The following is an 11815-nucleotide window of genomic DNA, read 5'->3' on the forward strand; positions in this document are numbered from 1 at the left end:
AATTGGGTTCTGATGATGGCAAGTGACCTTGGTTTGTGTTGTTTATTTTCTTACGCTTGCCCCCCATCATCTGGTTAACTCTAGTGCTACCTGCCCTAGCTAAATCTGACTGGAGCCTGTCCTTCCTGTGGTGCTGGTTGTGTCAGAACTCCTCAGAGTCAAGCTGTCCCTGTGATCCTGTGATTCTGGGATCCTGGGATCCTGGGCTTGTTAGATCACCTGGGAGTGTGGCTTTCTCTGTGAGCTGTGGGACTGGCTGCAGAGCTTGTGCCCAAGGTCTGCTCAGAACACTAACCCAGACAGACAGGAAGGAAATGGAGTCACTGGGCTGGCGGAGTTCCTAAGTGCCTGGTCCCGCTGGTCCCAGTTACTCCCAGTGTTGGACAGATGTTGGTTCCTGCTCATCTCTGATCCTGGATGTGTCAGAGCACCTGGGAGTGGAGCTTCCTCTGGGTGTTGTAGGACTGGCTCCAGAGCTTGCACCCAAGGTGTGCTCTGGACCCAGACAGACCGGAAGGAACCCGAGTCACCACAGCCTGATTTTTAATAGGCCTTACTAGCTCAAAGGCTAGTCTCATAGTCAAACATACATTGTTTAAACATTGAAGACGATGATGCTGATTTAAAAGGATGATTTTCAGGTGGTAATACAAGTTATAACCAGAACATAATTCAAGTATAGAATTATAATCTTGTTAAGTTAGGACAGTTGGTAGAGTACTTTATCTAATTGACAGATATGATGGACTGGATGTTAATTATATATCATACTTTGTAATTTACACAATTGTTAAGCTCTTTAAACAGTATCTAGTGTAAGTGTCATTTTATCCCCCTGACTCCTGCCTCCCTGACTGGCATTCCCCTGCACTGGGGCATCCGCACACATGGCAGTAGTGTTCAGATGGGCTCTCTCGTCAAGAGGACCCTCATAAGCTATGTGATTCTACAACTGCCAATAAACAGAACTAAGTACTTAAGCACTGTGCCTTATATGAAGAAAATAGGAATCATCCCAGAAACTATCATTCTACCACAAGGAACGAAAGTTAAAGTGTCTGGGGCAATACCTGCAATGCGGCCTCCTCAAGAATTTCAAGGTCTTCCTCCAGCTCATTACCTGTCACACAAACTAAAAGTTAGACTCAAATATCCCAATAACCTTACCAATCCTTTGTCTTCACTATTTGTTTTTCTAATCTTGCTAGTATAGATTGAAAAAATTTACAAATCTAGATAAATCCAGTAGTTTAGGTTTCAAAATGTTGGGTTTTCTTGTGTAATATAAGCTATAACTGCTAAGCTAGTAATCAAGTGTCACTCACCAAGCAATGTCAAGAGTTAGGCAGGGCCACACTGCAGTGCACACATGCCAGATACCTAATGCCAACTATGAATGTTGCCCCACACAAAAATCACAGATACTTACAGCTCTATGAAACGATTTTTGTGTCACTTGTGGGTGTCTCGTGTGTGTGTGTGTGTGTGTGTGTGTGTGTGTGTCTTGTATGTAGGTCAATGACATGGTTCTCAGGAGTGAATTTTGTAGGTAACAATTTCATGTTTCAATGTAGAAAGGTTGTATGAACCTGAGAAAGTAACTATATGAATGTATTTATGGGTGAAGTTTTTATACTTAATATATTTTCCTTTTTTTTACAAAAAATTATTATTTTGAGTAATAAGTAAAATAGATGTCAGCTAAACAATAATTCATAAAATCCTACAGTATTACTTACATGTATCCTTTAGCCATTTTCTTTTATATTGTGTAACAAAGAACATGTTTTATTTATTGATTTTTCTTTGATAGTTATGCAACTGTAAATATGTCTCAGAGGAGACAGTCAGACTTCTAACTAGCACATTCCTTCAGGAAACCCATTGTCAACAGTCTCTGATATAATGCATGTGTGGATGTCAACATACCACATGTGAACCTGCATACAGAGAGGATGCTGTCACCATGAATATGACCTTTTAGGTAACCTTTTTTTTTCATTTAAATCATCTGGAAAACTTTTTTTCTCACGCCACTTTCTGTCTCAACTGCAGACTCAATTAGCTATATAACTAGATTCCAAATGATAGATTTGGTTGTAGCTTAGTTTGTCAGTTTAGTTTGTCAAGCAAAAGCATTGCTGTTTTCATCTTTCATTCAACATTATTTTTTGATTACTTGTGTAAGTATTTAAAAAAAAAAACAACCCAAAAAACCAAAAAGCACAGCCACATCAAAAAGCAAAATTTTAACAGCTATTAAACTTTGGTTCTTTCAATGATGGTGTTAATAATTCTCTTCAAATAAAAATATGAAGATATTAAAAGAACAGAACACTGGTATATTTCCCACAAATAGGCTTATACTAAGCAGGATCAAGGAAACTGAGAGGACTGCAAAGGAGCAAGAAAGGGACTTAGGAAGGAATGACAAACAAAAGAAAAAGGTAAATATAATGGGAGTAACAAAAGATGGGACGAGAGGGCTTGCATGGATGCTCAGAGAGAAAAAAGAAAGAAATGTGTATGTGTGTGTGCATTTCTGAACATATATGTATACATTCTATATGGAGGATAGACATATATCTGAACTTGAATAAACTGAGACTTTAGGATCTGCTCCAGTTTCCATGAAAACAGCAGCAGTGTATCAAACAGATACTGCTCCTACGTATGTGTAGTCACAGAATTTGTGTTCAATTATCTTTAAATGTTCTGTAATAAATATATTTTACATTTAAATTTTCTTCTAACTCCTTAGCCACACCTATGATTAACTAGACTCACCAATAGGCAGTGCTAGATCCTTCTTCATCAGAGCTGCGGCACAAACTCCACCAAGATTGGCCAATTCTTTTTCCAGCTGAATAACTCCCTGTACAATTGCATAAAAGTCACTATTTAAAACATGTTTGAATGTGAAGTATGAAAACATGTAATTCAAAGTTAGTCTCTGCAGTTGAAACTCGATAGAAAGATGCATTAGCTGGAGCTGAGAGACAAAGATTTAATATTACACCTAATGTTGTGACAAGTGTGCGTTTGACCTTCACTGTCCAAATCATTCTCCATTCATTATTTACGGCAAATAGGACCTTGGATTTATTTTAGTGTTTGACTTAAAACATTTAAGAAAACCCAGAATAAGCTAAATCACTTTGTGAAGCTAGGTTCTGTTATTTACTAAAGGTAAAATTATTTTAGCATGGGGCATGAGTTATGCTTCAAAATGCACTTCACAAAAATGGGAGCACACTGCATAACCTCAATTCTCCCCTTGTCTGAAGAAAGAGTAGCAAAAGGTTACCACACATAATTAAACCACACAATATTTTAAATTAGAAACCTCTAGCTTGGAAGGCAGTTTAAATCAATAGAAACTTTAAAAGAGCCAATTGTTCTTAACAGATTGGGAAAATAACTTTTCTTACCTCATCAGGTCCAGGGCTAAATTCATAACCAATTGCAAAACACTTGAACCCATAGAAGGAAGCTTTGTCGTCTTTCACATAATCTGAAGCAGTTTCCAGTGAGAAAAGGGCTTCATTTCCTTTAAAAACAAAACAAAACAAAACAAAAACTATGTCTGTGAACAAGTACCTGTGTGTGGTATTGAGCTCAATGTCTAAAAGATCTTGATATTTCATTATTTTATTATATAAATAATTCTTCAAATCAGTTATTAAAATGGAAAGAAGATGTTTTGAGGAAGAGTCCTTTATTTACTTACGAAAGCTGTTAGGAGCAACCCTATCAACAACAGAACCAACTCTAATGAATTGTTGCTAATTTCCGTTATAATCAAATCTGTTCCCTTAATCCTACTTTAAGTAAGTTTGAGCAGTTTAAAAACTGATCTATCAAGTATTGAATAGCTAGGTTAGTCTTCTCTTCTTTGAATTACGTACTCTGCTACCCTGCTATTTGGATTTTCTGGATCCCTTAACAAATCAACCAATCCAACAAAAGTAGGCTAGAGTCAAAGGAAAAACTCTCACTTCATCAAGGCTAGATTATGTAAAAGATGACAAAGTTTTCTTCTATAGTTTTAAGTGTTTGAAAATGTTGTTATTGTTAACTGGTTAAAATTAGGATACAGACAAGAGTTTGAAATTTACATTTTTTTAAAGGAAAATATAAATAACAGAAATAAGCATTCCCATACACCTTCCCTCACCACCACCCTCATCTCACACTCACATGTAAAAAGGAGGGGCTTGAATCCTAGTTCTAAAAAACCAGGGCATTTACTGAGAAAATAGAAAGCCAAGTCCACTCGCATACTTTTTTGGTGGTTTGGTTCCAACTCTACAGAAGAGGCAGTAGTAACACTGTCAGTCCCACCCCCTGCCACACACACACACAAAATCTTCACAACAATCTCTCTTCACAAATTTAGACCTGACTATGCCCCTTACCCAACACATCTTACTTATCCTTAACTGTAACCAAACCCGTAAGTATTTAAATACTTTTCTCTGACGTTAAACATTTTTCATAATGAATTTTTAATACACACACACACACATCCATTCCATTCCACCTCATAAATAGAGAACTGAAAATTCACCTGGCAACACTAAAACCATAGTAGGCCATCCAGAGGATCCTGAATATTTCTTTAATTCTATCCATGAATTAAGGTTTTCATGAACAGAAGTTAGCTTTGCTCCATATCCTGAGTTCTGAATGGTTCTGACAGGAATAAGCAAACGGATGACGTCTTCTGACTGTGCAGTACCACACTGAGGGTCAAATTCGATTGTCATCCACCTAACACACTCTGGGAATGTCACCTGGCAGTAGACAAGAGGATATCTGTTTATGGTATGTATACTTTTATTAAATGAAACAGAATATGTTACACTACAAAAAATTAAGGACTAAAGGAGAAACAAACTGAAGGAAACAACAGATTGTCTTATCATTTAACTTATCACTTATTAAATAATGAGAAAACAAAATTGTCTTAGTCAGGGTTTCTATTCCTGCACAAAACATCACAACCAAGAAACAAGTTGGGGAGAAAAGGGTTTATTCAGCTTACACTTACACACTGCTGTTCATCACCAAAGGAAGTCAGGACTGGAACTCAAGCAGGTCAGGAAGCAGGAGCTGATGCAGAGGCCATTGAGGGATGTTACTGACTGGCTCGCTTCCCCTGGCTTGCTCAGCTTGCTTTCTTATAGAACCCAAGATTATCAGCTCAGAGATGGCACCACCAACAATGGGCCCTCCCACCCTTGATCAGTAATTGAGAAAATGCCTTACAGCTGGATTTCATGGAGGCATTTCCTCACCTGAAGCTCCTTTCTCTGTGATAACTCCAGCTTGTGTCAAGTTGATACACAAAACCAGCCAGTCCAAAATCCAATTTAAAACCAATTCATTAAATGATTCAAACACACACAAACACACACACACACACACACACGCACAATTTAGTTCAAAAATACAAAGAGACAGATATGTAACTTACTTTAAAAGACAATAATAATTTTAATTTACCTTAAAACAAGCATTAAAATGTGTTTTGTATAACAAGAACTAGAACCTTTTCCTCTTTCAAGTGACTCATTCCAGAGTTGAAGCAAGAAACAAGTTTTCATATTTGCACATTCATGGCAACAGCCATACAAAGCAAAGTAGGGGGAGAGGATCCACAGTCTCAGCACGGTGAGGTGAAAGGCAGGGCCACTGGGCCACCTCCCCAACAATCAAAAGTTGAGGAAACCAAAAGACAGAGGTGGAGGGGGGTGAGTAAGCTTAAAAGGTTTAATGTAACACTATGGTTATTTTTAAATGGCTCTTATAGTAAAGATATGCAAAAGAAAATATCATTGTTTTACAATAATATAAAAGGGAAGGAGTAAGTAGAAAACAAATAAATGGGTTTATTGAGAGCTTAAGATTGTATCAGGAGACTAGTAACTCGGATACTGTCTTGCCCAGATTGAATATTTTACAAGCATAAAAACATAATTTTAAAAAAATGTGGTTCATTTTCATTTATTTACTAAGAGAACTTGAATATGATAACCTTAAATTTTTATATATTTTACTTTTTATTTTTCACATTTTATTCTGAGTAGGCTCTTTAAATTTTCAGAGTTATGATTGTAGTAATGTAATGTCAGTTTTAAAAGTATGACTTATAGGTAGGGAAATAGATGAGTCTGTAAAGAGCTTGAAGCCTACAGTGTAGTCTCCAGGACTTGTGCAAAAATAAGTAAATCAAAGCTGGGCATGGTACAAGCTTTAACCCCAGGCCTGGGGAGAGGAAGCCAGGGTGATCCCCAGAGCTTCTTGGCCAGCCAGGCTCGTCTACTTAGCATGTTCTAGACCAGTGAGAGACTCTGTTTCAGAAACAATGTGGACAGTGCTTGAGGAATAACACAAGGTTGTCCTTCTGGCCTCTTCATCTGTGAAGAAACATGTCCACAGGACCATATATAAAAATACTATTTACAATTTTTAAAGGTTATATTTACTATAATTATAATATACAGCACAGAGTGTAGCATTATACACTGCAATACTGTTAGAAACATATTTTCGAACTCTCAAAAACCTACCAGTGTATAAAATCTGTAAGCTAGAAGGTCTGTCTTCCTAGATAGCCCAGAGATATGGGGTAAAACCAAATACTATTGCGTTAAAAAAAAAAAAAGTAACAATAAAATGATGGCTAATAAAATTCTACTATACTCTTAGATCAGTGACATATCCAGCCTTCATCAGAAAAGCTTTCTCCTACAACCAGACATGAGAAGGGGGGAGGGAGAGGAGGGAGGGAAAGGGGAGAAGGGAGGGAAGGAGGGAGACAGAGAGAGAGAGAGAGAGAGAGAGAGAGAGAGAGAGAGAGAGAGAGAGAGAGAGATAGATCTTGGCATATACAGCTCTACTTGGTATGTTTCAAATCAATCAGGGTTCAGGGAAACACATAGACGAGGAGGCCATAAGAGACAGAGGGGTTTGAGGGTCCCAGGAAAACAAAGCTGTCTGGATCAATGGTGCCAAGCTCATATGAAGCAGCAAGCATGGAGCCAAAACAGGTCCATACCAGGTCCTCTACATCTGTACTGTAGCTTTCAGTTTAGTATTTTTGTAGAATGTGTAAATAAGCAGGTCTCTGAGTCGTGTGCCTTCTCATGGGACTCTTTTCCTTCTGTTGGGTTGCCTCATCCAACTTTTAATGTGATGGTTTTGTTTTATCTAATTATATTTTATTTTGACGTTTGATTTTATCTTTTAGAAGCCTGCTCTTTTCTAATGAGAAGCAGAAAGGGAGTGGATCCAGAAGGGAGTGGAGGTGGGGAAGAACTAAGAGTAGAGGGAGGGGAACTGTATTCAGGGTATAGTTTATTAGGAAAGAAAATGGCTTCAGGCCTCCTGCAGTCCGACAGTACCACACTCTCTCCATGGATTCCTTATATTTAACTACTACAAGAAGTTACATTTCTGAACATATACAAAATACTCTTTCTGACATCATTAGAAAACCTCAGATCCAGCTTTGAATTTGAGTCTTGCTAAGAATGGTGCCCACCTTGTAGTGCATGACACAGGCAGGCTTGTATGGGTGCTCACTCTCAATGACAGCATAGTGACTGGAAGTGGTGCACGCAGAGAGGCCTTGCTCGGGCTGGTTTCCTGTTGTGCTATCAGTTGACTGATTGGGATTGAATGCAGGGGGTGCATACTTCTGATTCAAAATGGCAACTGAGGGAAGCAGTTGCTGGACAAGGCCAAAAACTTCTACAGCAACCTAGTAGATATAAAAAATATACATGATTACATAAGTGTGAAACTCACTTTACTTAGGAACTATCCTAATTGATGGTAACTCTTATAAGTACCAGTTTTCATACAGTTTCTATAAAGTATTTTTTTAAAAAATGTGTTTTAGTGGGTAAAGAAATTTATTATAAATATATTGAAATAATCTATATTTTAAAACCCTTGCTTTTCTGTAATCTATAATAAATAGCTTTACTCTATTTAATTATTCCAAAGACTCTACAGCTTATGACATTCTTCATGCCTTACCTCACTACTGTAAGACAATCTTTTTATTGATAATTTTATTAAAGCTGGAGAGTTGGCATTAAGTTTAGAATATTTTTTTAAAAAAATCAGGTAACTTAATCTTTTTTTATGTCATATTTATAAGATAGATTTCCTATTCCCTATTCTTCAAGTGTGAAGCTAATATGTACACTAAATCAATTTGCAATGCTGGGAACAATGAGACTTATTAGTTAATGACTTCTAGCACTTAAGGCGCTTTATCTGTTACCTATAACTCTCCTGCCTCAGTGATTAATGTACCTTTAAGGGGGAGATGTAAGACCTGTGAAATGGAACCAATGGTAAGAGATTCAAAGTTATAGAATTTGATTACACACCTTGGGAATAGCAGCGGCTACTGGTCCTATGTAGGCTATAATAAGGGGAAGCAGCATGGAAAACAGACTGGAAGAGCTAAGCAGTTCTGGAATGTCATCAGCTAAAAAAAGCATTAAGACTGTAGTTAGAAGGTAGTTTGTTACACTGTGTGCATGCTCTACTAACCTCCTACCCTGTTACCCTCAGAAAGTTGTGCTTGACATCAACTACACATTTATAAAGCCTCAACTTATCCTAAGGGATTTATTGTTATTTCAATCCTTACAATAGATACTTGCCACTTTCTAAAAGGAAAAGCCAAGTTACACAGTGTTTGTATATCTTATGGTACATTCATAACACGGTCTACACATATACCTGTAAAATGCTAGAAAAGGAGTAGAACCTAGGGTGATGGTTTTAAATATAGCTACATGAGTGACACGAAGCAAATTATTTAGAATAACAACAATATTTCTTCATTGAAGGCTATTAGGATTAAATTAATCGACATATAATATAAAACATTTAGAACAATATCTGTACATATGAACATTTCAAACAGCATTTGTTGTTACTAAGCTATTGTGACTTTTTTCCCATAAAACATTTTGCTGATAGACATTTTAGTTATTTACCCATGATCATGATGCTTAAAAGATTACCCGAGCCTACATATTTATATTGTAGGGCAATTATTCTTTCAAATATGGGGTTCTAACCCTATTGCATAAGAATAAATGACATATTAACAAAATACATTTTTAGCCTAGCCTAACCCTCTGGGATAGAGCAACATTTAGGTAAAAGGATAGCACTGAATATTTTATGCGAGTGATCCTCCTTAGTGTCTAGAGGATGCCTAGATATGTGTGGGGGGGAACAGGAGAGAGGCAGCAATGTGATTCTATGGACACTTCCATTCAAGAAAAATGCATGTGAGGTTGCACTAAGGCAGTGTAAACTAGGTACTGGAAGAACAGAGAAAGAAGAAAATACTAACTGGACTTTGCAGAGAAGGAAGAGTTCTAGAAGGTGATTTAGACAAGTAGATCTGAGGAGACGGACAGGGTCACTCATCTGCCTATTCAGCGGACATTTGCATGAACAGGTAATGAAAACAGGAAGCACAGGAAGAAAAAAACTCATAGTAGCAAAAACATTTCACTACTAACAAGAAAGTAAACAAAAATAAATTTAATCAGATATTTCTTTTATTGTCCAAATTAAAAAAATTAAAGTATTCTGTATTTCTTTGGCTCACTTTAAAAAAAAAATCTTCCTCAGAGTATGAAGGGAATGAATGATCCAAAGTCAATACCTGTATAGATGGATAAATAAATAAGGAAGTAAACACGTAGGGATTCTAAAAGGTGGCTCCCTTTCATTAACTATTCACAAAAGGCCCCGCAGGTTCTAAGCTATGGCTACAGAGAAAGGAAAAGGACGGCCTTACCATCCACGGCCAGAGCTCGGTGCAGCAGGTCCTTAGCAGCTCGGACAACAGTGCTTACCACAGACAGTGCCCTGCTACAGTTCTTATCTTCTTCATTGGCCTTACTTAGCAGCTGGGATTGCAAATCTCCATCAAATTCACTCCTGTGACAGGAATAAGCATGAAAACAGTTTTCACTGGGAACTTCAGGCATCATATTCAGGCCAGAATTCTCAATAAACTTAAAGTGAAAAACAATTACAGTTAAGGCAGTATATGTCTAATTATGTTAGTTTAGGACGTAATAAAGTCTTTGAACAAAAAGCAAAGCAGACTATAAAGTGTACTATTTTATGTTAGATTAAGTAGCTCTTTGTTGAACTAATATTTACAAAAGACCTGAATTGTGTTTAAAACACGAACTACAAATGGACCCATGGAAAAAGTGAGAGAAAAGTGCCTGGACAGTGGGAGCCAGGTGCTGAACTCACGGGAGAGGACTAGACAAGTAAACAGGCTCAGATCTTATGGACTTTCAAAGTCACAGTAGCAAACTCCTATTTTATCACAAGGTATCAAGAGAGAACCAAGGAAGGGAGGGGTGTGCCTTCATTCCTATCAGAGAATGCCGACTGTAAGGGCAGCAGAGAACGAAGAGACAGAGATAGAGATGAAGGATATTTTAAGTTAGAGAGATTGGGGATCAGCAGTACAATTACAGGAATGATAGGAGAAGTCACATGTAGAGCACTTTACAATACATATGCCAGAAATTACCACATTAGATGCAAGAGACAGAGACATCTAGAACAGCAAGGTGTTTGGCTACAACTCGGTGACTACTACAGGACACATTAACCCTATGACATCTATTAGCAAACACAGAAAGCATCCTTAAGGAGGATATACGGTATGGTGAATAAGGAGGATATACGGTACGGTGAATAAGGAGGATATACGGTACGGTGAATAAGGAGGATATACGGTACGGTGAATAAGGAGGATATACGGTACGGTGAATAAGGAGGATATATGGTATGGTGAATAAGGAGGATATATGGTATGGTGAATAAGGAGGATATATGGTATGGTGAATAAGGAGGATATACGGTACGGTGAATAAGGAGGATATACGGTATGGTGAATAAGGAAGATATATGGTATGGTGAATAAGGAGGATATACGGTATGGTGAATAAGGAGGATATATGGTATGGTGAATAAGGAGGATATACGGTACGGTGAATAAGGAGGATATACGGTATGGTGAATAAGGAAGATATATGGTATGGTGAATAAGGAGGATATATGGTATGGTGAATAAGGAGGATATACGGTATGGTGAATAAGGAAGATATATGGTATGGTGAATAAGGAAGATATATGGTATGCTGGATAAGGGTGTTTTCTTACCTGGAGTCCAACATCCAGGCTACAAACCCCTTTATTGTAAGTCACTACAAATGAGATTTGGGAACAGTGTTTAACTACACAATGCCTTGGCTCCCTTTTCTGTGAATAAGGATAGAAAAAATTCCCACTGTGTGATTAGCCAAGGCAAACACAAGAAGCACCACATGTACTCAGTGCTTGATACTAAGTTAGGTTGAGGGAAAAAGTGGATAATTTCACTAAGATTATAGATAAGTTATTATACAAAAAAATCAGACACAATGAAAAATGTATATAGGGTTATTTTTCTTCAAAGATTATAATTTTCTGTTTCCCAAAATTTACCTACCAAGCTCACTAAAGAACTCTAAGAACACTCCTACCATTATATGATCTAGAGTCGCAGAGGCTATCCTGAGCAGGTGAAAATAGTTTTACATGACAACTATTCTTCAATTGGACAAAGAACCAAAGCAATGCCCCTCCCTGGACAGTCAGGCTGAGTCACTTAGCTTAAATAATTATTTTAAAAATGAGTAAGTTTGCTGGGCGGTGGTGGCACACGCCTTTAATCCCAGCACTTGGGAGGCAGAGGCAGGCA

The 11815-nt window shown here is 37.5% G+C and overlaps 1 protein-coding gene across 16 annotated transcripts in view; it reads right to left on the reverse strand.

Moving 5' to 3' along the window:
• Mycbp2 (MYC binding protein 2) overlaps positions 1 to 11815 on the reverse strand; it is a 234193-nt gene that overhangs the window by 92580 nt on the left and 129798 nt on the right. For all 16 annotated transcript variants that reach the window (XM_031362810.1, XM_031362803.1, XM_031362817.1 and 13 more), the window contains 7 exons: positions 9845 to 9987; positions 8409 to 8509; positions 7550 to 7768; positions 4571 to 4796; positions 3432 to 3550; positions 2788 to 2875; positions 1071 to 1120 (listed from right to left, as the gene is read on the reverse strand). In XM_031362810.1, the coding sequence (XP_031218670.1) occupies positions 1071 to 1120; positions 2788 to 2875; positions 3432 to 3550; positions 4571 to 4796; positions 7550 to 7768; positions 8409 to 8509; positions 9845 to 9987 (946 nt within the window). The remainder of the gene's footprint in view (positions 1 to 1070; positions 1121 to 2787; positions 2876 to 3431; positions 3551 to 4570; positions 4797 to 7549; positions 7769 to 8408; positions 8510 to 9844; positions 9988 to 11815) is intronic.

The sequence above is a fragment of the Mastomys coucha genome, unplaced genomic scaffold (genome assembly GCF_008632895.1).
Source record: "Mastomys coucha isolate ucsf_1 unplaced genomic scaffold, UCSF_Mcou_1 pScaffold9, whole genome shotgun sequence".
In the NCBI taxonomy this organism is placed as follows: domain Eukaryota; kingdom Metazoa; phylum Chordata; class Mammalia; order Rodentia; family Muridae; genus Mastomys; species Mastomys coucha.